This window comes from Musa acuminata, chromosome BXJ2-3 (genome assembly GCF_036884655.1).
Source record: "Musa acuminata AAA Group cultivar baxijiao chromosome BXJ2-3, Cavendish_Baxijiao_AAA, whole genome shotgun sequence".
NCBI lineage: Eukaryota > Viridiplantae > Streptophyta > Magnoliopsida > Zingiberales > Musaceae > Musa > Musa acuminata.
Window position 1 is genome coordinate 44695225 of NC_088340.1, and position 27815 is coordinate 44723039.

Consider the following 27815-nt stretch of genomic DNA (forward strand, 5'->3'; position numbering starts at 1 on the left):
AGAGTGACTTTTTAAACACAATTATCGATCTTAAACCCATATGGATCCTCAAATCCAAGCAGTGTGATTGAAGTGCATCTGAAGAGACGTTGATCGAGTCTACTATGATGTAATGCTTAGTGTAGCATCATTTTCACAGTTGAGCCAAAGCTGTCGGGGTGTTGGTCGCCATTCTGTCAGTAGTTCTTCATTCGGGGAAGTATGGGTTGAACTCCAATTCTTGTAACTCTCCTTCGTCGAGGTAGAGATATTGTGAAACCCGACCCTTGCTTCGTTGAGGCGTGGAGGTTGGGAAACCTGACTCCTGCCTTATGTCGAGGCATGAAGGTCAAGAAGCTCGATCCCCGCTTTTACCAAAGATAGGGAGGGGGAGGTTGGGTTTCTATTTGACCAAGGTGCGTCCCTTGACGATACGAGGAACAAGTTGATTATAGATCATCACCAACAATGCTCGAGTATGATAAATTAGGTGTGTCAAACGAACTAGACATGACACAAGGCCGACAAAGAATTAAATAGATATAAGTTTGACATGTTGAATGAATCAAATGCCATACTTCGAACCCCTCTCATGAGAGTCCCGAAGCATACGTTGGGGGGTATAAATGTAGGAAGTACACCATTAGCTAATCTTCATCTAACACGTGACCATCACATGATGTTTGGGATGGAAGGAGATGATAAAGGCCATCCTCCACTCGTTTGCCCACATGGGCAAGGGTCCAAGACAAGAGGTTATAGACAGCCCCTCTTATCGCCACATGAACAAGATACCAAAGGGAGACTATTGGAGGTAATTAGAGATTGTCTCATATTTACAATTAGGTATAAAGACTCATTTTCAGCATAACGAGAGATGTTTATATTTTTTGACAACTCACGTCTACACTCATATATCTCAAGTTATTGGAGGTGATTAGAGATTGTCTCATATTTATAATTAGGTATAAAGACTCATTTTCAGCATAACGAGAGAGGTTTATATTTTTTGACAACTCACGTCTACACTCATATATCTCAAGTTACTAACTTGAGTGTCGAAGGAATCGAGTCAGAAAACCTCACTTGACCTCGATCTTCGTATAGGTGACACCCCGAGAGCTTTATATTTTCATCTTGAAAGTTGCTATCAACCCTATACATACAGATTTGGACCACATCGGATTGACCAGGACATCCAAAATTTCTTTCCTCAAACAATTTTGACATGGAAGCTAAATCAAATAACTTCTAGCGGTCACCAAAACCCTAAGTTGAACATAAAGAAGTTAATGAAGAACTTGTTAAGCATTGATGCGTGATAACAAAGTATATTTATCAGCTTGAACCTAAATGACCGAAAAGACAATAAAAACCCAAAAACAGGTCATTTTTTGCTACCTCTCCAAACAGACTGTTCAAACCTAATTAAGTATCTAAAGCTTACAGCCACTGAGGACAACCAAATTTGCCTTACAGTCCTACCAGCGAGTAGACCCAATCAATTTATTCTGCATTGTTCGACAAATGATGACAAACAAAAGAAATTTAATTCTGTAAGGAGACTAAAAGAAAGCTGTGCCGGCAAGGCCATGGTGTAACAAGTTATGGGCAATGTTGTCCCTGGCTTGCGACGCACTCACCGACCGTATGCTGTTCTCGGGCACCATTTCATCGTCCACCAGTTCGTACTCGAGACCCGACTCTATCTCCTCCTTCCGTCGCTCACAGATGTTGTGCAGCACGCAGCAAGCACCAATAACCACGGGCAAATCCAGTAGTTTCACTTCTGTTCGTTTCTGTAAACAAGTCCACCGCCCCTTCAACCTCGTGAATGCCTCTCGGGCAATACGCTGCACCTCCCCGATCTTCTCGTTGAAGGCATGCTGAGTCCAAGTCAAATTTTGGTGGGTGTACGGCACCAGCATCCAGTCCATCAGAGGATAACCCGAGCTCCCGACAATCCAAGTGTTCTTGAGTATCCCGGTAGCTGCCCTCCTGTAAAGAGCCGATTCCTCAAGCACCTGGTCGTCATGCATCGAACCGGGCCACCCAATGCAAACGTCCGTGAACACCCCGTCAGGGTCGACCACCCCCTGGACGGTGATGGAATAAGAAGTTTTCTGATTGCGCTCCGTGTGCCGGCGGTTGAAGTAGGAGGCGACACTGACCTTGGGCGCGATGATGGGGATATGAGTGGTGTACATGGATCCGATGACATTGGGGATCCCGGATGGTGCCTCGAAGCGGGATTTTGCTTGGGTAGCGTCGTCGTCGTCGGGCCACTGGAGGAACCTTGGCATGAGTAGAGTCTTGATCGCGTTGCAGACCTCGAGGACAAGCTTGTGGCAGGTGGAAATGCCGAGCCCGAACCGTTTCGAGACGAGGCGGAGAGGTTCGCCGGTGGCCAACCGCCAGATGCACACAGCCACCCGCTGCCGGACGGGGATAGCGGCGCGGAGCGTCGTGTCCTCCTTCGCCACTGCCGACCCGAGCTTCTCGCAGATCATGTCAAACGTGGCACGGCCCATCCGGAACGCCAGCCGGAACTCGGCCTCGGGGAAGTCGGGATGGTTGCATCGGTCCCACCACGCTTGCGACCGATCCTTCACCCAGAGTCTCCGTTGCTGGTGGCCGCCTATGCCTCTGGCGGCGTCGGCCTCGCCCTCGCCCTCGGCTGAAGCGGAGGCCGCCGAAGCAGAGGCGGTGAGGCGGACGCGTTTGGAGCGAAGGGTGCCAGCGTCGTTTTCGAGGGCGGAGAGGCTTTCCTCGAGGCGGCAGTTAGCCTCGGCCTTCTGGTGGTGGTTCTCCTCGAGTGAGAGCTCCCAGTCGTCGTCAGACTCGCGCAGCTGGGACTCATGCTGCACGTCGATCGACGCAATGGAGGTCAGCAGATTGGCGATCTTCCTCCGTTTCCTCCTCCTCTCGTTTCCAGCGGTGGCTGCGCCGGTATCGCGTCTCCGGCGGCCCTTGGGCATGTCGGAGGACGACGGCGGGGGCGAAGGGGATGCGGTGGCGGAAGAGTCCTGGAAGAAGGAGACGTAGAACGAGAAGTCGTCGAGGACGGGCTGGATGGTGTCGGCGGCCGGGCAACTGTTCATATACGGAAAGTAGTTGTATCGGTCAATCGATAGATGACCGGGGCCGGTAGAAGAAAGGAGACAATGGAAGGTCCCGATGGGAAAAGAGGAAGCAATGGAGGCCGGAGGCGAAGACCGAGGATGAACGGTGGGTAGGAACAAGAACCGTGGGATTTATATGTGAGGGAGGGAGTTGCGGCGTGTGAACGCAATATGGGGATTGGGGGCGGCGTTCCAAGGAAGACAGACCATGGAGGATCCCTCTGGACCGTGGTTCACGCGGTGGGAGAGCGGAGAAGGATAAGGTTGGCCGACGTGGTTAGGTGGGTCGAAGTGTCTCTGGTGCCCCGGGTACGATGCATTCGCGGGTGGCGCGGGTTAACGGCATGGAGCGCGCCGGCGCGTGTGACTTGGATTTGGGAGTGTTCCGGATCGGCGTTGATTGGTGGATCGAACAGAGGATATCACACGGAAGGTGGGGTCGTCTCTTGTCGGGGGCAAAAGGGCAAAAAAGGTGGCCTTATTTGAAGGTAGAAACTCGACCCACCCAAGTGATCCTCCTGAAAGTTTGTGAATTTAATTTATAGGAGGAGACGTCAATAGTGGTGGCAATCACCGTTGACCTACTTTTTTAGTGATTATTTTTATTTATTTTTATTATTTTTATTATTTTTAATGGATGATGACGGTGAGAGTTAGTTTTCGGATTGGGTGAATTTTATACAATTAATTCCAATTGCTTTTCAGGAAAGCTTTTCAATGCTGCTGTATTCTGTTCCACATATCAAAATGCTCCAACGGCCGGAGACATCAGATCTCTAAACCTTTCCCTGATATCTCATTCTACACGAGACGATAATCGTCTCGCTACCTCCCAGTCCCTGATCATGTGATCGACGGGAGAAGATCCAGAGGCGGGATCCGATGGATAGATAGAAAGGTGAGTTCCGTGGACTTCACATTTCTCGGGCGAGCGAATTTCTTGAAATAGATATTTTTCACCCCATTCCTCTTACGAACAAGGAGAGCAAAAGTTTAGAGATCTGATGTGTTCACCGGTAAATAAAGATTTTTTTTTTCCGTGAAAAATGATTGAATTAGCTCGGACCGACGAAGGAGAGAGCTGATCGCGGCTGCGGGATGACGATGTCGGAGATGGAACAGCTGATTCATAGATACGAATGGTCGACCGACACCTGTCCCCGGTGATTCTCTGATTCCAAAAGAGAGAAAGGTGGGAGAGCACCACGATCGGGTCCCTCTGCTTCCGGTACTGCAAAAAATTCGTCCTCTCTCGAAATCTTCCATTCTGGTGGTGGTTGATTTTTTTCTTCACCTCTTCTTCTTCTACTACTACTTCTATCGTCCCTTCTCGATTTACAACTTTGCTGGAAGATGTAACCGCACTCGCATCTCTCACTATATTTGGTGTGAAAGAAGGAAGTGGTGAGAAGCCACAGGTTGGGATTTCTTCTTCTCACTTCGCTCCTCTCTCTCTCTCTCTCTCTCTCTCTCTCTACTACTTTACCCATGGCCATCATCGTCTGCTACCTCCAACCAGCATGGTGACACTTTACCGATTGAGTCATCCTTAGCTTACTTATAATAGAGGCAGCGATGGATGCCCTCAGGCGCAGGTAACTCAGATCGGAAAAAAGGTACTGGGTTTTCCTGTGATCTTTTCCTGCCCTTTCTTTTGTTGGGTTCATTCCCTCCTCCTCGCCCCTCTTTTTTTCACTTAGGACACCGGGTTCCAATTTCGCCCGACAAACTAGATGGATTGCTGTGCCCATGTGATTGGATCTGACCCTTCTCTTCTTTCTCCGCTTTTCTTCTTCTGTCTGCCGTATTCAGAGTGCCTTGGGTGAAGGGGAATTACCACTTCTAGACTAGTCCCTCGTCTTCCTCTCATCGGATACCTCGGAACTTTCTTTTGCCGTTCAAGGTTCGAGTTCCAGATCTGGGACGGTAGCTGCACACCGTCGCCAGACTCTTTTTTAGGACGCAACACGGTGAACCCGTGAGCTGCCGCCAGAGAAGCCTTCGAGCGTGATCTAGAGGCCCCGGTAGGTTTTCTTTAGACGTCCATAACACGTGTGACTTCTGAGGCCTGCTCATAATAACTTTTACGACGACCGCTGCTCGGGCCGTGGAGTTGATGGAGGACATGCCTCCGGCGGTGACATTGTCATTCCGGACAGGCAATTCACCCTGTGACAACTCGATCGAGATAGCTTGCCTGAAGCTGATCACAGAGACCGTAGGCCTGCTGTCAGATCCAGCGGATGCTGCTCCCACGGGTTTGCTACCTGCAGTCAAGGATTCTGAGGAGATGGTCATGGAGGAGGGAGAGAATGGGAATGATCTCGAGGTCCGCACGACGGTACGTGGTTTCAGTAAGGATTCCATCTCCACAGGGTGCGAATTTTTGGCAGGAAGCGCTTGTGCAGTCGTTAGCAGCACCGCAATCAGCAGCACAAGTATCAACAGCCCACCTGATGAGTTGCTGGACATGGATCTGCCTTCTGAGACAGGCACACCAACTTCCATGGAAGTCGAGAAGAATGGTTAGATCTTAAACGGGCCTGCTTTTGTAGAGTTTGGTGATAATGCACTGACAGCCAGCATGGTCGATGCTGACGTTATAAGACCTGCAACATCCATTGTTGAGCCGATGATTCGGCAAGGCCAGCAAAGTCAGGCAACTGGCAGTGGCAAGCGGAGTGTGTTCTTGTTGGATTATGTGCCCCTTTGGGGGAAAGTGTCGATTTGTGGACAGAGGCCGGAGATGGAAGATGCTGTTGTGGCAGTGCCTCATTTTTATGAAATCCCATTGTGGATGCTCATTGGTAGTAAAATCATAGATGGCCTTAATTCAAGCTTATTTTGCTTGCCAGCCCATTTCTTTGGCGTCTATGATGGCCATGGTGGTGCCCAGGTGCTAAATTTTGGTTTTATTCGTAGTGTTCTTTATCACCTAATGTTATGTCAGGCAACAATCTTAATGCTATTCTTCTCTGCAGGTCGCTAATTATTGCCGTGATCGAATCCATCATGTGCTAAAAGAGCAGTTAAGGAATTGTGGTAGAGATCTGGGAAGCAATATTTGTGATGATTGGAAGAAGCATTGGGAGAGAGCCTTCATAAACTGCTTTCAACGAGTTGATGATGAGGTCAGAGGGAAAGTAAGCAAACAGGATTTGAGAATCACAGATGACAAATCTGAGGAGCATGAAAAATGTTCTGATGTGCCATTAGAACCTATTGCCCCAGAGACCGTGGGATCTACAGCAGTTGTTGCTGTTATTTGTTCATCGCACATCATCATTGCAAACTGTGGGGACTCAAGGGCCGTTCTTTGTCGTGGCAAGCAACCTGTGCCTCTGTCAGTTGATCACAAAGTGAGGCTCTTACATTTTGCCTTTATTGTTGTGTGTATCTCTTTGTTTCAATCCAGAATTATAATCTCATTTCTCAACCAAGATAAACTTCTTCTTGTGTGTCAGCCAAACAGGGAAGATGAGTGTGCAAGGATTGAGGCACAAGGAGGCAAGGTCATACAATGGAATGGATATCGTGTGTTCGGTGTTCTTGCTATGTCACGGTCAATCGGTACATGGCCTTTCTTATAGGACAATGGCATCAAGTTTATTAAGCTCACAGAAAAAATGACATATTTCTTTTAATTATTCTTTTTCTGTGCAACGTTTAAATGAATATGCTGTATAAGAACATGCACATTCGGAGATTGTGTAGCCAAATTTCATTATTAGAAACAGGGTCTTTTAGGGTACACTTACGAAATGCAATAGCATGATATCAATAAAACTATATTTTCCTATTATCATTCAGTGGAGTCTATCTTTGGATATGCACTGGATAAAAGTTAGAATATGGTCCTTGCGAGTGGTTTAAGAAGATATGTTCCGATTACAAGAACCATCATTTGTACTCTCCATTTATGGTAGTTTCCAAGAAAAAAGATGGTGTTCTTGTCGAATTCGAGGACATAATAGGTATACAATCTTCCATAAAGGGGAAGAAGTTACAGGATAGGTTCAAAAATTAGATGCTAGTATTAATCTTTTGAGGCAGTAGCTATTCCACTTTTCTTTATCTTCAAAGTTATGTCTTGTCTTGGTTATCTTCATCATTGAAGCAGGAGGTATTGCCTTGAGAAAGTGCTGACTTACATAGTATATTAAAAAAAAAAAACCCCAGATAGAAGCACTACTCTTGTGGTGGTTCTACTTTCCAGAAAATAAAGCAGTTTTTTTTTTTGTATACAAAAAGGATGTTATGTGTATAGTTTTCCATTCTGATCGAAGAATTCACATGGTAGTTTCATGAGTCAGGTGCAATTTATCTATGCATTTTTGTCACTTGAGGCCATTCGCACCCCTTCTTTCTCGAAAGCTAATATTGTCAACAATGACTTGATATGATAGTAAATTGGGTACCCAAAGTGCTGACAATAATGACCCGGATGAATCACATCCAATGGATCGGTACCTGAAAAATTCCTTACTTTTGATGTTACATAAAGGAGGTGTTTTTCTGGTACAAGTTGTTTGTATTTTGTTCTTCCATAAAACCTTTGGTCTTCAAATATAAGAATTCAAGTTCTGCTGATTGAAATTAAATTTGGGCAAAAAAAAGAAAAGATTGACCTTTCCTGATTATGCACTGAAATACATCTAAAGCAAGCTACATATCAGCATTCAGGCAAGTTAGGAATACAAGCCACACTTGTTCCATTCTCATTTGGCCCATCTTACAAGATGTGGCCAACATCTAGTCTTCTGAGCCACATAATTTGCTTGTTATTGTCGATTGTTTAACTTTTAAGTCATAAGTGCATTGTTGCACTTATGGCTTGTTATGGTCTTCGTTGAGACCATAATTTGCTTGTTATAGTCTCTGTTGAGACATTTGAGTTGGTTATTCATTGTTATGCTAGTCTTAGGTCTCAAGTTTGAGTCCATATGCAAGTGTCATGTACATCATTTCATGAAATGAATTTTTTTTTATTTTTTTAGAAAACCCTTTAAGCCATAAGTCTCAATCAAGTGAAGTGTAAAGAAAAAGGTGTTTTTATCTGGCTGATCAGCACACTAATTGTATCTCAAAAGCTATTAAAACTGACCTCCCAAAGGACTATCCATGTGCACAAGATGTTAGCAAGAATTTAGAGTTCAGTTTATTGAAGCACATATCCTATGCCACTTTATAGTTTATATATTGTCAGAAATTTTATACCACATGTAGATTCTGACTCTCCTTGAAACAGAAGGTAATGTAGTGAATGTGCTTAAAACTACCCTGAATTACTTGCGTTCTTAGCAGAACACTGGTTGTCGGATACATAAGCCATCAAACCAGATAGAGACTTTTGCTCAGTGCTGCTCCCTATTTTAGCTATATCACTTGACAGAATTGGATTTACAGAATTGATAATTTCCTGCACCTGTTTATGCCATATGCAGGCCTACATATATGGTCTTCCTTGGTTATCCTGGCAACTGTTTTCCTCTTGGACTCAACTATTTTATCTTGTATGCAGTCTTCTATAATAGGTTGCAATCTCCTTTTCTAGGTTCACATAACTAGTCTGGCTTGCTCTCAATTCAGCATTCTTGTGATGATGAATAAAATGCTCTGACTCGAATTGTCCACAATTATTGTTTACTTTTTTCACTCTTCTGTACCCATTTCGATCTATGACATTTGTGAAAGATCCAAGTTATGAGAGAATATAGTTAGAAAATTTGACGGATTTGTTACTTGGGTGGATTATCTAGAGTCAAAATGTAAACGAATGAGTATCCTCATTGCAAACATGAACAAACATGGCATGTGCATCTGATCCAAAGAGTAGAAATGTGAGATGAAATAACTCATCTGTTGAACCCATTAAATTTTGTTTACGGCTTGACTTTTGAGTATCTGTTGACACTGATCAAAACATGACTCCCAAAATGAAGTTGAATAAACAGGATGATGATGATGATTGAAATGGAAATAGAGCTTTATTTCTGGTTTTGGTTGCTATTTCATATGACATTGAGCTTGAATATGGTTAATAATTAGATCGAGTGCAGGGGACCAGTACTTAAAACCATGGATAATTCCAGTACCAGAAGTCACAATGGTTCCACGAGGTAGAGAGGACGATTGCCTTATTCTAGCCACTGATGGTCTGTGGGATGTGATATCAAATGAAGAGGTATGTGATTTAGCCCGAAGGCGGATCCTGCTGTGGCACAAAAAGAATGGTCTTGTATCATCATCAGTCAACCACAGAGGTAAGGAAGCTGATCCCGCAGCTCAAGCCGCTGCGGATTGCCTCTCAAAACTTGCCTTCCAAAGGGGAAGAAGCAAGGACAACATCACAGTCATCATGGTGGATCTAAAAGCACAAAGGAAGGTTAAGACCGAGACTTTCTGACTATAAACTAATTATGAAAGTGATCATTTATAACCATAAGTACGTACATTGCTTTGGTTGGCCCATTTGTTTTTTCTTTTTTTGGGCTTACAGGGGCTGTACTCTATATTACACGACGATATCTTTCTAGGGCTCTCTAGAATCTTGTAATTTTATTTTTCTTGAGCTAAGCCATGTGTTGGCATTGTAACTGAGCTAATGTAGTTCTTAAAATGACTGGTCCATACTGTAATCGGAGGAATGCATTTATCCGCTAGATCACTTTTGATTGTGCCTGCATGTTTTAGAGGACAAGCGATGCCCTCTCTTGATCTTCAAGTGAGCTATTTTATGTTTGATTTCCAGGAATGTGTTTGATCCACCTGATCAGTTTGTTTCTTTCAGACTACATCTAGGGAGATTTCTTTGCAAGGTTTGTTCACATTCAGATGAGATCAGAAATTTACGTTCCATAAATTCTGACATAAATTTACGATTGCAGATTCAACAAAAAATGCTTATACAATCATCCTAAAAAAGTAAAAACACTGGGAAGGGTATTTGTATCATACTCGCCACTTACGGTGACAGGTTTAGAAGGTTTGAAAAAGCTCCATCTCGTTATATCAGCCACAATACAGACATAGCAGAGGGTCAAATTATCGCACGTCCATTCACGTTCACGCATCTGAGTTGAGCGGTACCAACTTTGCATAAAAAATAAGTTGGAAGAGTTTCTTTGATAAAGAGCATAAGCCTTTTTCTCTTCCTTTTTGGCAATAAGCTTTAATAAACCAATATTCTTCTTCAGCAGTCATATATGGAGTGCAGATTTCTATTCCAAGGCATGGGGTGATGCTTGCGCAGCTGCCGGGACAACTGATCAGAAGAGATTATCCATTGGATGTGCTGATCACCAGCCGCTCAACTTTTTGCTGCACGTCCATTGGATGTACCGACCACATACAAGATAAATGCCAGGCAAAAGAAAAAACAGAGGCCATTTTCAGGTACTGAGCACATATAATTCATCTGTCAACACAAGGTCGACACAATTTCCAACTACTAAATGATAATGCACCTTTCAAGCACTACGACAGTCTCTTTGAGAACATGTTCTAGTATAATAAAAAGTCATCACCAATGGTACTCACCTGCAAAAGACAAGCAGGAGTTTCAAGGCAGCCTCGTAAAAGGATATCAACATTCTCCAGCTCGCAGGGAGAGACAGGTGTAATCACATACAATCGATCTTTTGAAATATCTATTGCTCTTATTATCCCTGAAAGGTGTAATAACTCTTGAATTCAACTTAAAGAAAGTATAATTTAAACAGAAATTCCAGAATTCACATTTCAAAACCAATAAAAACTAACAATAGTAAGAAATAGTTAGAATGTAGAATTACTTACAAAAACGTTTTCTGTGCCCATTTTTCACATAGATTTCAATGAGATAAACCTAGTCTTTGCCCATTTCCCCCCCCCCCCTTTTTTTTTCCTTTAGTCAAGCATATCATCTTGTTAAAATGGAAAGATTCTAGAGTTCTAAACTAATGAGATATCTATTATTTCATCCAAAACATTATGCCCAAATCATGGAAGTCAAAATTCCTTTAATAGTTCTAATTCTAAGGGTGTGTTTAGAAACACATCTAAAATGTGTATTGACTCAATATATATTTTAAATATGAACCAATGTTTGATAAATTTTTTTCAAATTCCATATGGTTAGAATGCTACTATGTCTTTTGTAAGTTGAAATTTTATTTATTTATTTTCAAAATTTATTTTACATTCATTTATATGATTATATTTATTTATTTATTATATATCTAGGCCATACGATTTTTTTAAAGATTACATACATACATTCATTTATTTACTTGAATGGTAAATTTATCACATAATATTTAATAAACTTTTGAAATATAATTTTATAAAAAAATACTTACGTCAGTGCAAATTTGAAATGCAGTCTTCATCTATTGCTTATCAAATATTTAAAGGATTACACAGTTAACGGGCAGCTAGGCATAATCAAGAATAATGCTACCTTAAGAATAGTTAGAAGATTGTAGTGAATTAATAATAATTACATTCTATACAGACATGCTCATAGGTCAGTCATGCAATTACAAAATTAGTGGATTCACAAAGTTTCAATTAATAACTAGAGATTATATTCCGAGAACTAAAATAAACCCAGCCTTCTATATGGTCAAGTATAAACATGATATGCATGCCATTCAGTCTTAAATGACTACAAATTAGGTGATTATAAATTTTCAAACCTTCAACTAAATGTTAGATAGGTAAATAGTTAGATAAATAGAAAATACATTTTTTGAACGTTATTGCTACCTAAAAATTTGAAATAAAAGTAGCGACAAACTTTAGCCAATTTAGGAGTTTTTATATGGAAAATATACTTATAGTGAGATGATCACAAGTACTTGGCAATGGGCATACCACATAGCAATTAACAAATATAAACTATCCATAAAATAGAGATGCATAACATTACATACATATACAATGCTCCTGCATATCTGCATAGCAATCAGTAAATATATATTAAATGAATACAAATAACGAGATTATACACATACACATGTACTGCAAGCAAAAATTTCAAATGCATACATTTGCTTAAATGCATATATAATTTCAGTATTTTGATAGATCTAGGAGCCATATGCAGGTAAAACCAAGTAAGACACCTGACCTACATGAGACATTTTTCTGCATTGAGCACCCAAATTCAGTAAATTTAATGCAGGGGCCATTCTTCTTACCCGGATGAGCAATTTTACTAATATATGAAAGAAGCAATATATGACTAAATAAAGAAAAAGAAGCATAGAAATCAGCATCATCTTTCTATGACTACAAGTGCCTTTTGATAGTTGTGATGCTAAGCGTGATAAGACTTCCATATTGAATTTAGCATTCTGCCTATAGATACTTCATAGTAAACTAGCAAGAATCCATTTTTCACTTTTAAAGGTTCTAAAGTTCCCATACTTCAAAGTAGACTATAAAACAGTTACAAATCAGTGTTGAAGTTGTATTTGGTTCATGAATAGATAATTTCTTAAAAGGCCAACCCAGTTATTGGTCATATCAATGCATATAATGTTCACTCATCTTCCGAGACAACTGTAGAAACAAACGTATTACTTAGGTGTGAAATGGTCATAAGTAGAAAAAATAAGTGAACTTACCAAGTCCAACACACCAAGGTGTGCAATGCTCAGATGAGGGAGGCACACATGAACTAACTGCCAGACCAACAATGGTAGCATTCAAGCTGTGGTTCACTTCACTACTTGGAACCTAACATATAAACACTGAAGAGAATAAGGATAAATGAAGTGCTAAAAACAAAAGAAATGCATTTGTGTGGAGCTAAATATCATAGTTTTAAACTCTTAGCAATGTTTTCAAATTCATATCATACCACCCGCTACCAAGCAGTATCCCGATAAGGGGCTGTACCGAGTGGTAACGATTGAAATTTTGACGGTTACGAGTTGTAATAGTGCTTCAATGGTCAATTTGACCGTTGGAGCCTTCTCTCAAGGGTTTTTAAACTCTTTCCTCACTCCTATTTCACTCCATTTCATTCTCTTACTCTCTTGAATTCTCTCAAACTCATTTTTTTTTTCACATTCTCTTTCTTATTCTCACATTTTCACTCTTCTAAACTCAACAAAGCAACGATTTGCTAAAACTATATCAAATGTATATTTATTTCTAACTTAAAAACTCTATCATAACTTTTTTTTTCTATTTTTCAGATATTTTCAGAAGAATCGAAGGATTTAATATGTATCTTAGGCATACCGCTCAGTACACCAATACGATACAATTTTAAAAACCTTGACTCTTAGTATGATATAAGATGTTGAGCATTTCTCAAGATATCAAGGATTGGTAGAAGTACCTATATATCCTCCATATCACCTAGTTAACACTTGACAATGCATGTCCAGCATGAGCAACAACAAAGGTCTCCACAAAATAGTGAGACAGGAATGCCTTAAAGATTAAATTGCCTGAGTGAAGAATGTTGATAGTTAGTCGATTTACTGAAATCTAATTTAGGTTTCCTGTTTCTTGAGGAACCTTTTGTATTTAACTTTATAACCTAATCTATGTTTCCCGTCACAAACTTTCCTATTGCCTGGATGTAACTCTTTCATGGCTTTGAGCAGTAACATAGTTCAAATGGCAAACTCAGATGGTGCCAACTCTTTAAGGTAATTCATTTATTTTTACAGGACATCCTGGACTTGCCTGTAGTATGCAGGCAAATTGCTGGCCATAAGTTTACAGAAACTGACATATTTATTAAAACAAACTGTCCACTAAGCCAAAAACAGCTAGAATGCACAAGGATCACCCTCTTACTAAATGAAACACAGATACGTAGAGTATTTGTATGGGCTTCAAATTAACTTACTTTGCCAAACTGATGAGGGAGTAACAAAACATCAACTGGGATATTAATTGTCAAGATTTGAACAACGAGAATAATCACTGACTCAAAGTGAAGAAGCTTCTATTACTCATTGTAGAATCATGATAAGTTAATTATAAAACACTATTAGGTTTCATGTTGTATGTGGGCCAAGCTTAACCAAGACTTCAAGAAATTTAAGCAACTCCAAGAATAAAAACCATATTTACAATATGATCATTGAGATTATAGAACACTTAGTCATTCCTAACCTGCTGGTGGAGATGCTTCACTTTTATTCTTGAGAGAGGGACTTCATAAGGAGTAATAGAAGCCAAACAATCAGCAAGCTCCTTGTAAGTTGAGATGTCCAACTCTCTTGGCAGGCATTGTCTAAAATAAGCAACCAGTCGAAGATTTCGGATAATACAAGCATCGTTTTTTATTAGCACCCTGAAAATCAAAATACAGGAGAACATGAAAGACAGTGGAGTGAAAATATTAGGTGAGATAAAGCATCCTACCAAGATATAAAAGAAATACAGATGAGTTTTATACTTCTACAAATATTGTAAATCAGAGGCGAGAAAGTGCATAAAAGGCTATCAAAGACAAAAAATGTGAATGCACTGCCATGTCTGAAATTGCACCCAATAAGATAAGAGAAATTAAATAAGAATAACACATTGAGTTGAGTGTCATACAAGTGATGAGCTTACCACCTGACACAAAGTATATTATATATTGCCCGAGTGAAGAATGGTGATAGTCAGTGGACCCACTATATAATAATCCAAAACATTAAATTATTACAATGCCCTCATACACATTGTCCATGACAGTAACTTGCAAGTTGCAACTAAGATATGGATAACTCCATTTATAATCTTTTGAGGACGAATCTTGACACAAAGATAGGGTTCACTTTTTTGACTAAGGTTTAAGTCATAGGAATAATTTCTCTGTTTGACTGCATGTATTAGTTCACCCCGGGACTGCATTGGCTGGGCCTTGCACATTGATTCGCTCCTTTTATTTTCATCTAAATTATCTCTATTATCTATGAATATTTATGCAACAATTCTCTAGCAATAAAAATAAGGGGTCATTGTGTTCAGATATTTCCTATTATCTAGTCAATGTCCAGAATACTCTTCTACACTAATATGTTTCACCAACCACAACGAAGCATCAATAAATGGTGGACATGCCCAAATCTCTTAGGGCATACTTTATACTTAATGATGTATTAATATGGTATTAACAGAAACACAAATTTTCAGAATGGTACCACTGTAAACATTTAAGGACTGGATTATAATTTTTTAACCTACGTCTTGTCACAAACGGACGTCGCGCACTCGCAACAACTTCATTCAACGAACCGTTCTATCACGAACTTAGCTATAATTGCCTAAATCGTGAGGCACCCTTGCGACAAAGTCACAGGCTTAGCTAAAGTTGCCTAAGTCGTGAAGCACCATTGCGTCAACTTCTCGGACTTAGCTGGGATTAACTAAGTCATGAGGCGTCCATGCGACATATGCGTCCGCAAAGGGTCAACCTAATTACAACCTCGTATAAGTCCCAAAGGACCTGTAAAACAAAAAATTGATTAGATTGAAACGAGCGACGAACAAGTCCCGACGTCTCGCGAAGAGAGAAGCTTTACAAGAAATTCAACGAGCACCTTGAGTGCAAGAGAGAAAAAAGAGGAAGGAGAAAACAAAGACTTTAGAAGGTAGAGCGAACAGTTACAAGTCCACAAACAACTGCTCATCGGGTGTCGAGCATAAAGACAAGTTCCCGTCAAGTTAACATGCGAACTTATGAAGATTATTCAACGCCCGACAATATATCGAAGCCCCAGCCAACCCTGTGCCACCCGGGGGGTTCCAGGGTGTTGAGATGGCTGACATTTCATGTGCAACTGTGGTGTGCAAAAAACAAGCTGTGACACACGAAAATAAAGCTATTCTAGGGCAATTCATCTTAGCGCGGTGAGCAGTCGCACTGCAACACTGTGAACTATCGTTGCTTACATTTTCCAAGCAAAAACACACAAAACCAAGGCAAAACATGCTGTCATGTCTCTGTATAAGCATGCAAAAGTGACGAACGGTTCGTTGAACGAAGTTGTTGCTGGTGCACAACAACTGTTTGTAACATTCTCCCCCACTTAAACCGTCGACACCCATGATGACGCTTGTTAGTAATTGTTGACGACAGCTTCTTCATGTCGTAAGGCATCTTTGGGCTCCCAACTAACTTCGGTTCGGGAAAGCTTTCGCCACTTCACTAGGTACTCGGTTTGCTCAGCTCCATTGGGTAGCTTTATCTTGTGCTCCGCTAAAATTGTTTCAACTCGCTTCTCGTAGAAAGCTTTGGCGGGGGGTAATCGAGTTAGAACACTTCGGGAAGCATCTTGCGGATCATAATGATAAGTTTTCAAGTTGCTAGCATGAAAAACAATATGAATTTTAAGCCATGCCAATAGCTACAACTTATAGGAGATGTTGCCTACCCTACTGATAATTGGGAAGGGCCCTTCAAACTTGCGCACCAATCCTTTATGTATTTTGTGGCTAAAGAATTGGAATGATGTTGGTTGGAGTTTCACCAACACCAAATCGCCGACTTTGAACTCTTGTGGTCGCCTTCCAAAGTCTACCCACTTGTTCATCTTTTTGGCCGTCTTCTCCCAAGTAAGCCCGCGTAATATCTGCATTTCGATGCCATTCTTTTGCAAAGTAATATATTGACGGACTACTCCCAGTATACCCGATAGCGAAGGTGTGAGGAGTCGATGACTATTGTCTTGTAATGATCTCGAACGAGCTTTTGTTGAACGCAGAGCTCTGCTGTAAGTTATAGGAGAATTGAGCTATGTCTAACAACTTCACTTAATCAAGTTGGTTGGCACTCACGTAATGCCAAAGATATTGCTCAAGGAGCGAGTTTATCATTTCAGTTTGGCCATCTATCTGAAAGTGGAGGCTTGTGGAGAAGTATAACTTAGAACCCAACAATTTCGGTCCAAAATTATCCCAGGAACCAAGTGTCTCGATCACTGATGATATTGTACGGGACTCCCTAATACTTCACCACATTCTTCATTATCAGCTTAGCCACCTCCTCTGCTGAACAGTGTAGAGGTACAACAATGAAAGTTGCATAATTTGAAAATCGATCAACCACCACAAGTATCAATCCGAGTCCCCCTACTGATGGCAAGCTTGATACGAAGTCTAAGGAAATGCTCTCCCACAACGTTTCTGGTACGAGCAACGACTCCAAAAGTCTCACTGGCTTCCGCTGCTCCACCTTATCTTGTTGGCAAGTAAGGCACATTCGAACATATTCCTCCATATTAGTCCCCATCTTCGACCAGTAGAAGACCCTCTCCACGAGAGCCAATGTTCGAAGAATGCCCGGATGTCCTGCCCAAAGGGAATCGTGACACACTCAAAAGTTCGCGCATCAAATTATCCACTCGAGGAACATAAACCCAATTTCTTTTGGTATAGACAAGTCCCTCCTGGATCCAAAATCATCGTGTCTTGCCTTCTTTGATTAGTTACATCAGGGTTACTACTTGGGGATCACTGTATAGTGCATCCCTGATTTTGAAAGAAAGTTGAAGTATAGCTAACTTGCTTGGCCTCCGCCTTCCAACTACACGGCAGTCACCTGCTCCACTTTCCGGCTCAACGCATCGACCACGACATTTGCTCGTCCGAGCTTGTACTCCATTATCATATCAAATTCGACCAGAAAGTCTTGGCATTGTGCTTGCTTCGGGGAGAGTTTCTTTTGAGTTTGGAAGTAAAAGCGAAGCACAAATCGTAATATGAGAAGGTAGTGCTGCCAAACTCGTAGATAATGGACCACCATTGTCATCTCCTTCTTGTGCATTGGATACCGCCGCTCAGTCTCATTGAGCTTGCAGCTCTCGTAGGCCACCGGATGACCCTTTTGCATGAGTATTCCCCCAATAGTGAAATCCGAAGCATATGTATGAACTTCGAAGAGCTCCCCATAGTTCGAAGATTCTTTCAACACAACAACCTTTAGATCTTGGAATGCAACTTCACATTTATCAAACCATCTCCAAGGCTACTCCTTCATCAGCAACTCCATCAAAGGAGTTGCACACTTCGAATACCCAACTATAAAGCGTCGATAGTAGTTGACAAAACCAAAGAAGGATCTCAACTCTAACACGTTCTTTGGAGTTCACCATTCCGCAACAGCTTGCACCTTTAATATGTCCATTTGAATGGAACCGTCACCAATTTGATGCCCCAAGAATAAGATCTTCGTTTAAGCAAAGTTGCACTTCTCCCTTTTCACGAACAAAATGTTCTCCCTGAGAACCTTGAAAATTATCCGAAGGTGCTCGACATGCTACTCGAGCGTTTGGCTGTAGACGACGATATCGTCCAAGTAGACGACCACAAACTTATCCAGATACTCCTTCAATAGTTGGTTCATAAGAGTGCAAAACGTGACCGAAGCATTGGTTAAGCCGGAAGGCATCACCAAGAACTCAAATACTTCGTACCTAGTTACGCAAGTAGTCTTCGCTTCGTCACCTTCAACAATGTGTACTTGCCAGTACCCCAACCAAAGATCGAGTTTGGAGAAGTACTTTGCTTTGCCCAGTTGGTCGAACAAGTCCGCAATGAGCGAGATGAGATACTTATTCTTCACCGTCACCTTGTTGAGGGCTCGATAGTCAACGCATAGTCGAAAGCTTTCATCTTGTTTCTTTTGAAAGAGAACTGAAGCTCCGAATGGTGCTTTAAAACTGCAAATGAGACCACCACTTAGTTGTTCATCTAATTGCTTTCTGAGCTCTGCAAACTTTGGGAGGGACAAACGGTAGGATGATCTCGTTGGAGGCTTCACTCCCGGCTTTAACTCGATATGATGATCTACCCCTCTACATGGTGGCAAAGTTTTTGGCAACAGAGTGGCATAACATCTGTGAACTCCTTCAGAACGTTCGCCATCACAGCAGGTTCATGAATGACCTTCCTGTCGAGGAGCTCTAGCTTCACAGTAGCCACGAATGTTAATTCGCCTTTTCGTACCCCTTTCTTCAATTGTAATGTCGATATTTGTTGGGGGTTCTTAGTTCCACTCCGAGAGACGAGAACCACATAGGGGTCATCGCCTCTGTTGGCCTTAACCTTATCAATATCATCCGTCAATCGATCGATTAGGGCCTCAACCTTGTCGATTCGGGATTTAGCTTCTTGCGAGCTCTCTACCCTAAGAAACCTTCGTTGGCCTTGGTAAAGTTCCTCCAATGTCGCTTCAAGAACATCTAGATGAGTTTCAGCCGTTGTGAGTCTCTCCTTATGGCTCTTTTTCCCGGTTGGCACTCCAGATTGCGCCTCCTCCGCTCGTGGAGTGTAGCCAATTTCTCGCTCATCAAGTTCCATACCACGATCCTCCAAAGCAGCTCCAACAACATGAGAGCGAGTTTGCACTTGTAGCTCACCTGTGGCTGCTTGGGGCAATGTTCCGGCTTGCCCCGTCTTGCTCGATTCACCACAATGCTTTACCATGGCGAGATTGCGAAGTTTCTTTATTGCTTGCTTGAATTGCTTACCTGCTCTGATACCACAATATCATAGACCTAGCTGAAATTGCCTAAGTCGTAAGACACCCTTGCGACAAAATCACAAACTTAGCTGAAGTTGCCTAAGTCGTGAAGTGTCATTGTACCAACTCCTCGGACTTAGCTAGGATTACCTAAGTCATGAGACGCCCTTGCGACATATGCGTCCACAAAAAGTCAACCTAGTTACAACTTCGTACAGGTCCCAAAGGACTTGTAAAACAAAAAATTGATTAGATTGAAAACGAGCGACGAACAAGTCCCGACATCTCGCGAAAAGGGAAGTTTTACAAGCAATTCAACGAATACCTTGAGTGCAAGAGAAAAAGAAGAAAACAATGACTTTAGAAGGTAGAACGAACAGTTACAAGTCCACAAACAATTGCTCGTCAAGTGTCGAGCGCGAAGGCAAGTTCCCGTCAAGTTAACGGGCGAACTTGTGAAGATTATTCAACGTCCGACAATATACCGAAGCCCCATCCAGCCCTATGCCACCCGAGGGGTTCCAGGGTGCTGAGATGGCTGACGTTTCGCATGCAGTCGTTGAACGAAGATGTTGCGGGTGCGCGACAACTATTTATGATAGTTCATCATGTTTGCATGCTTGTACAGAAACATAAAAGTATGTTTTGCCTTGGTATTATGTATTTTTGCTTGAAAAACATAAGCATTGATAGTTCGCAACGCTACAGTATGTTGTTGCGGGTGCACGATCGCTCACTGCGCCGGGCCAAATTGCCCTAAAATAACTCTGTTTTCATATGCCACGACCTGTTTTCTGTAGACCGTAGCCTCACGTGAAACGTCAACCATCTCAACACCCTGGAACCCCCCGGGTGGCACCAGGGAGGATGGGGCTTCGAGATAATGTCGAGCGTTGAACAATCTTCATAAGTTCGCATGTTAACTTGACAGGAACTGCCTTCGCGCCTGACACCCTGTGAGCAATTGTTTGTGGACTTGCAACTGTTCGTTCTACCTTTTAAATTCCTTGTTTTCTCCTTCCTCTCTTGCACTCAAGATGCTCGCTAAATTACTTGTAAAACTTCCCTCTTCACGAGACGTCAAGACTTGTCCGTCGTTCATTTTCAATCTAATCAACTTTTTGTTTCACAGATCCTTCGGGACCTATACAAGGTTACAACTAGGCTGACCCTTTGCGGACACATATGTCACAAGGGCACCTCATGATTTCGACAATCCCAGTTAAGTCCGATGAGTTGGCGTATAGGTGCTTCACGACTTAGGCAACTCCAGCTAAGTCTGTGACTTTGCCGCAATGGTACCTCACGACTTAAGCAATTCTAACTAAATCCATGACAATTTGGTAAGAAAAGGATATCAATGTAATTTGTCATATCAGTTTAGCATTTATCACAATTAAACCTGGGTTAAATTACCAGCAATGATACTTTACAATAGGGGTTTTCTGAAGAATCTGAACAGAATCTAAATTTAGGAGGATATCATAATAATTTTATGTTTTCAACCTAGAGGCATCACTCACAATTTGGCAATCTCACTAGTGTTAATAAACAAAACTGTCAATCAACTAAATGCCAAAAGAACAAGCAAAAATTCAAGCGAAGGACTGTAAAACCAAATATATTCATCAACTTAAAATGAACAGCGAATGTCATTAAATGCTGTTCATTTTAGTTTCGTTGTAATTCTTAACACATTTCATTACATGCATTGAGCACTCTAATAGAACAAGCAGTGGTTCTATCATATTTTGTCCTTTTTCTTTAATTCTTTTTAAAAAAGCAGAGTTACCCCATTATGTGCTGTCTCCCGAACCTTCTTACGCTGTTCATTGACTTTTGCTATAAAATACATGATTATCAAACTTGTAAATAAATAGGGGGATAACTCATGACTTGGTTTTGATTGAAGAAACCAATTAATAAGTTTTTCAATGTAAGCCACAGGAGTGTGGGGTATACTTGACTCCCATATCTTACTTTAGTTTAAGTTTTGCACCTCACAGAATATATCCAGTTACTCCTTTCTCCTACAGATTTTAAATTCAAACATGTAAAACAAAAATACCATAATTTACCAAAGATGCACCCTTAATTCTCTTGTAAACATATATACCATTATGATCTACACAATCAGCAAGGGATGAAGGATTTGCTCCTAATAATGAGGCACGAAAGAAACTTGGCTCTAAATAGTGGAAAAAACATTTTTCTATAGCAGAGGCCTTTCAGAGTAGCTACCAATTGCTTATAGCACAAATAACAGACAAAGATCCACCACAAAACTATGGTTTAAAAATAAATTGAAGATAGATGATCAAGAATTCAGTAAAGATATTAGATTTAAAATACAGAATTGAAAAAGAGGAAGCAGTGAAAGATGGCACTGGAGGCAAAGAAGAAGACCATTGGGCTATAGCACTTCACTATTTCTTTTAAAACCTTGCACTTTATTAGTTTATTATTTCTTTTAGAACCTCACAGAGAAATAATTCAGTGACCCATTATTTCAACAAAGACCCCTTATGCACCAGCACCAATCACCAAATTGACCTCTCTTGTTACAAAATTTACATAAAACTTTACCGTCTTAAAAAAAGGAAACCATCTACCTAATCAAACAATTAAAGATCTAGTATCAAAACTATTCAGTTTCTGCTCCAATTTTTTTATGCTGTGAGAGTACAGCATGTATGTAGAGAAGCTAACTTGGCTGCCAACTGGATAGACAACCACACCAGAACCTCTCAATCCACTTGTATGTGGAATTTCGATTTTCCTTTCAATCTCTGTAATTTAATCAGCTCTGATGCTACAGGGGAACCTTGTACTCATTTTGTTCGTCCTTAATTAGGTCTGTTTTTATGGAGAAAAAAAAACCACAGAATGTATCAGCAAGAAACATATGCAGAACTCAAAATGACCCAAATTCAAACTAGATTCAATAATATCTCAACACAGTGCATTTGTTTGTAGCAATAGTTCATTGTATAAAGACAAAAAATGTTTAAGAAGCCTATGAAATGAAAATATAACTGGCAGAGGATGCTGTTCTATTGTTAATAGCTATATGCTCATATTGCAAAAAAAATTTACTTTAAAAGTCACCATGAAACATAGTCTCCCTATTCAGATCTTACAAAACAAAAGTGACCAAGATGTCAATTTATGTGACAGACAAGTAACAATTAACATACAATCGAGTAGAGGGTTCATATACTGTAGGAATTTCAATCAGATTAACTGAAGTCTTCTCATTTTCTTCTAGCCAGAAAAACCCAGTTGGAAGATTCTTACTCTCAACGGAGACACGCATCTGAACAACATGAGTTGGAGACATATACCGCAGCATGTCCACCAACAAATCATATCCAATACCTGGGACAGAAATGAAATTCAACATAAATTCCATATTTTCCAAATTCAAAAAGATGAACTGATTAACCAACAAGATCCCACAAAACTTCTTTCCAAGTTAGTGTTAGGCAAGATGGAAACAAGAAATATGTAGTGGACAGTATGAAAACACACCTTTAACCCATCCTGAAGTATTAATAACTAGAGGCAAGATTAAGTTCCCAGGTTCATCAAGCCCACCAGATTTATAGTGTTGGTTGTGAAAGTAATCATAGAGGTTGAGGATAAAATTCAAATAAACCTTTGGATCTCTCTGTGCAGTGACATGACCAAAAAAGAAGAACCTGAAAGCGACGAATACTTTAATGAGGTTCTCTAAATAAACCAAGACAATATCAGATGTTCTAGTAAGTGCACCACAATAACTATAGGATTACAACAACAACAACAAAGCCATAAGTCTCAATTATTTAGGATCGGCTACATGCATCTTTTGCTACTATTGAGATATATAAAAAACCATATGTTTAGTTAAGTTCAAGTACATATTTATAATTTCTATTAAAGTCCTTTTAGGTCTTCCTCTACCTCTTCTCGTACTATTAATTAATTATTTAATCTCTTCTGACTATCGCATCTGGATGTCTCCTCAACATATACCCATATCATCTTAATTGATTTTCTCTTATCTTATCCTCTATCAAAACGATGTTTAGTTGTTCATGAATAAAAATATTTCTTTTCCTATCTTTCCTAGTAACTCCATACATCAATTTCAACATTCTCATCTCGACAATACAATTTTTTTTTTTTTTCTTAATTGCCCAACACTCAGATTCATAAAGTATTGTTGGCCTCACAACTGTTTTATAAATTATTTTTTTAATATTAAAGGTATCTGATGACCACAGAAGACTCCTGACACCTCTTGCTATTTTAATCATCCCATTTTTACTCTATTAATAATATCTTCACCAATCTCTTCATGTTGTTCAATAATTGATCTAAGATACCCAATGTTTTTCCTTAAAGGGACTTCTTATCCATCTAGTTTAACTATATTCTTTTGTACATTTCTAGAATCAGTAAAATTATATTTTATATATTCAATTTTAGTTCTACTTAATCTAAAACCTTTAGTTTATAAGGTTTACCTTCATAGCTCAAGTTTATAATTAATTTCACTTAAGCTCTCGTCAATTAAAACAATATTATCAGCAAATAAAATACATCATGGAGGTCTATTATGTAAGTAACTAGTAAGTTCATTCATTATCAGTGTGAAAAGATGGAGAGTTAATGCAGATCCTTGATGTAATCCTATACTAATAGGAAACTCACTAAATATACTCTTTACAGTTTTAACACTAATAAATACATTATCATATATATCTTAAGTATATGATAATGTACCAAAGCTACTTTATGTTTATCATAACGAGGAAAGATATGCATACCAAATGTTCAGCATCCATAATTCGCAAAATAAAAAAAGCATATATAATTATCATAATAAAAACTTGAACTAATTCCTTTTCATTAATTCTAAAGGTGAAAAGTGAGATGTGAAAATAAAAAAAATGAACACAAAGTATTTGACCATGCTAATAGTGTTACCTAGATCAAGAAAAAATTAAAGCAAGATAAATACAATAAATAATGATCCAATGTCATGTTTAAACTCCTAACAAATATCCTTTTATCACTTTAAGCTATGTGATGGTTTCATTTGATGCGTTGTAGTTGATAAAGGGAAGAATGTTCTACTATTTCCTACTAGCACATATACATTGACTTTATTGAGTTTAAGAGAGTAAAAATATGAGAATAAGAGAGAGATGTGAGTGAGAATGAATTTTAGAGAGCTAAAGAGTTTGAGGAAGTGAAAGAAGTTCAAAAAGGAGGGAGGAAAGGAATTTAAAACACTTTGAATTAGTTCAAATGGTCAATTAGAGTTTAGGAGAGTTAGGAGTTTGAGAGAGTGAAAGGGGTTAAAAGAGAATGGCGGAAAGGGTTTAGAAACCCTTTGAATTGGTCCAAATAGTCGATTTGACTGTTTGAACCATCGATCAAAATCCAACTATTACCGATCAATACAAGTCGATAACGGTTGGATTTCAACTATTTCGCCTGGTACATACCCCATATCGAGCAATATAGGGTCACCAATATATAATCGCTTAGTATAGAGCAGTACATGTCACAGTCACTTGTTCGGCCAATATGTACCACCCGCACCGTACCATTTCGAGTGGTACGATGAACCCTACTTGAAATAAAGATGTTGAGCTCCCATTCTATAAAAGAACTTAGTATTCATAACAAGAAGTTAAAACAAATTAAAGTGATTAAATATATAAATATGTGTTGACTTGAACTTGTTAAACCAAATAAAGTCCAATTTGGAGTTTTTTTTAAAAATCAGAATCAGTTTGCTTTTAAACAAGATTGTTTCCTGTTTTGGTCGACATCAGTTGATGAATTCTGGTATGAACGTAAACAAACAATTAAATGAGAAAAACTAATTGTGGAATTTTTTTTTTCCAAAACATGAAAATAGTTAAAAACAAACAGTAGTGAGATGGCTAACCAAATATTAATTCTTCAACAATCTTCCTACTTATATTATAAGTCAAAATCATATAAAATATTCCCTTTCATTGACTTGAACTTGTTGAAGATGACCATACAAATTAACTATGATTGTCGTTTTGGGTACCGGACCCATTTCGATGATCTAGTCGAACCAATATGTACTGATATATTGTATGATAATACACTGGTATGCATCGTTCTTTTGGGAAGGAAGAAAAAGAGAGAGAAGACAAAGGGGTAGAGGAAGAACAAGAGGAGGAAGGAAGAAGAAGAGGTAGCAAAGGAAGAGGAGGAAGAAGGAAGAAGGGGAAGCGATGGAATAGGAGGAAGAAGGAAGAAGATGGAGCAATGGAGAAGGAAGAAGGGGAAGTAGTGGAGGAAGAAGGAAGAAGATAAATCGGTGGAGGTGAAGGAGGAAGAAGGAAGAAGATAGCGTGATCGAGGAGGACAAGGAAGAAGAGGAGAAAACGAAGGTGTGTATCAGAGACATAAATGGCGGCAAACAGGCGAACAACATCCAACAGCAATGGCAGTAGCGGCATCGTGGGAAATGGGGGAAACAGGTTGCAAGCCGTAATCGAGGGTAATGGCGCATGTTGTTATAACTATTGTAAGGTTTATTTTTTATATATATGATTTGAACTGGACCGCCTTGTACCGGTCCATGTACCCACCCGTTTCATACCATTTTGGGCGATAAGGCGATCCTTGATAATTATTCTATTATGAACATTATTTCATAGTTTTTCCATGCTTATTATAGTTCTGTTATTGGTGCAAAAGTAGCACGGATGCAATTTTGTTCAACACAGCATCAATGATTAGATATTAGGAACATAGATATGAAATGTTACTATACAAAAGGGAAAAAAAATCAACTACTTGAGTTATATATCAGAAAGATCTGAAGGGACAAAGAACTGAAGGTTCAGAAGATCATAGGAAACAAATCCAATCAAGTCACATGAACTGAAAAAAAAAAAAGTCACATGAACTGAGAAAATAGAGGATCACTCCATACCTAGAAACTCAAATGCATCAGTGAAAGTAACAGCAAGGCATGTTGATGTAATTAACATGACTTAGATGGCACATATATTAAAACACCATGGATAAGCATAAAAAATCACACATCATTGAGATAATCTCTATTCTTCAAAACACGTATTATGCAACACAACAAAACATAATATGTCAATTATTTAGGGACCACAACATTTATCTTTTCCTTCAATTGAGATATGTATATGGAAAGAAGCATTTAACTAAATAAATTAACATAAAAAATTACTACGGATTTTCAAATATTTAGCCAGACATAAAAGGACTGCTATGAAATGACACAGATTTCACATTAGTTGGATACCTCTCAGGTCTCTTTAGGCTCAGAATGGTCAAATCTGTAAAGGGATTACAACAGCAACAATCTATTAATGCACTACCGACTTAGCCTGTCTACACCAACGAAATCAATTGATTAATGTATAGAAAGGAACATGCCTGGGGTTTGTTTATCAATGACATGCAAGGAGAGACAACCAGGAGGCGTAAACTCTGGCTGCCCGACATCCGTATCCAAATAACCCACTCTCTTATACCTGCCAACCAAGGGATTCACTTCCAACACTGGAACGTTTTAGCTACCACATCACACTCCATATCAATCAAAAAGTGATTGCAGAACAAGGACCAGAAAAACACTAGTAAAATTAACCGTCGCATCTCGTTCTTGAGATATAATACATGACGATAAAAGGAATGGAGGAGAGATTATAAAGCAGCAAGAGGGGAGAGAGGACCTATGCAACAGGGTGTTGAGGAGAAGACGGGAGAAGGTGGATTTGCCACTGTTCCCGGGCCCGCACACTAAGGTGATCGGCGGGAGACACGAGGAGGAGTCGTTGGTGATGGAATCGGCCGCCTCCTCCCAAATCTCCGGTATGGTCCATCCCGTGTAAGATGACGATGACCGCTTTGCCGAGCTCCCGTCCATCTCTTTCTCGACAACTACTTAGCTTTCGGAGAGGAGAGTCGGAAGAGGAGGAGCGGGTTCTTTCTTGTGAGTGTGGATCACGTCTTTTAGGTGTTCGAATATATGACGCAGTGGAAAAAAGAGGAGGGAATATATGACGCAGTGGAAAAAAAAGGAGGGAATATAAGACGACGGTTCGCATGAGAGGCGATGGAGATGTACGAAATAGGAGAAGGAGCGAGAAGAAAGAGGCGATGCATCGCGACAGTGGCGCCAAGTGGTGGGGGACACAAGTGAAGTATCCAGAAAGATAGAGTGTATGTACGGA

The 27815-nt window shown here is 40.1% G+C and overlaps 3 protein-coding genes across 6 annotated transcripts; 1 reads left to right on the top strand and 2 right to left on the bottom strand.

The window, feature by feature from the left end:
• Positions 1-1471: 1471 nt before the first annotated feature.
• LOC135608594 (protein ALP1-like) lies at positions 1472-3380 on the bottom strand. The gene has a single exon (XM_065101683.1). It carries the CDS (start codon positions 3078-3080, stop codon positions 1545-1547), a length of 1536 nt encoding a protein of 511 aa, XP_064957755.1. The 5' UTR covers positions 3081-3380; the 3' UTR covers positions 1472-1544.
• Positions 3381-3835: 455 nt separating this feature from the next.
• LOC135608593 (probable protein phosphatase 2C 6) lies at positions 3836-9778 on the top strand. 2 transcript variants are annotated; one of them, XM_065101682.1, is made up of 5 exons: positions 3836-3999; positions 4161-5997; positions 6083-6460; positions 6566-6671; positions 9161-9778. In XM_065101682.1, the coding sequence occupies exons 2-5, from the start codon at positions 5686-5688 to the stop codon at positions 9505-9507; spliced, it is 1143 nt and encodes a 380-aa protein (XP_064957754.1). In that variant the 5' UTR covers positions 3836-3999; positions 4161-5685; the 3' UTR covers positions 9508-9778. The 2 variants fall into 2 exon arrangements, with proteins under 2 accessions (XP_064957754.1, XP_064957753.1); XM_065101681.1 differs by lacking the exon at positions 3836-3999 and having other exon boundaries at positions 4024-5997.
• Positions 9779-9936: 158 nt separating this feature from the next.
• On the bottom strand, positions 9937-27774 carry LOC135585963 (polynucleotide 5'-hydroxyl-kinase NOL9-like). Of its 3 annotated transcripts, XM_065101684.1 has the most exons (9): positions 27315-27774; positions 27016-27113; positions 26882-26915; positions 23095-23264; positions 22761-22941; positions 14223-14403; positions 12713-12824; positions 10641-10768; positions 9937-10421 (listed from the first exon to the last, which is right to left on the bottom strand). In XM_065101684.1, exons 1-9 carry the CDS (start codon positions 27506-27508, stop codon positions 10380-10382), a joined length of 1140 nt encoding a protein of 379 aa, XP_064957756.1. In that variant the 5' UTR covers positions 27509-27774; the 3' UTR covers positions 9937-10379. The 3 variants fall into 3 exon arrangements, with proteins under 3 accessions (XP_064957756.1, XP_064957758.1, XP_064957757.1); XM_065101686.1 differs by lacking the exon at positions 10641-10768 and having other exon boundaries at positions 9937-10640; XM_065101685.1 differs by lacking the exons at positions 26882-26915; positions 27016-27113.
• Between the last annotated feature and the right edge of the window lie 41 nt (positions 27775-27815).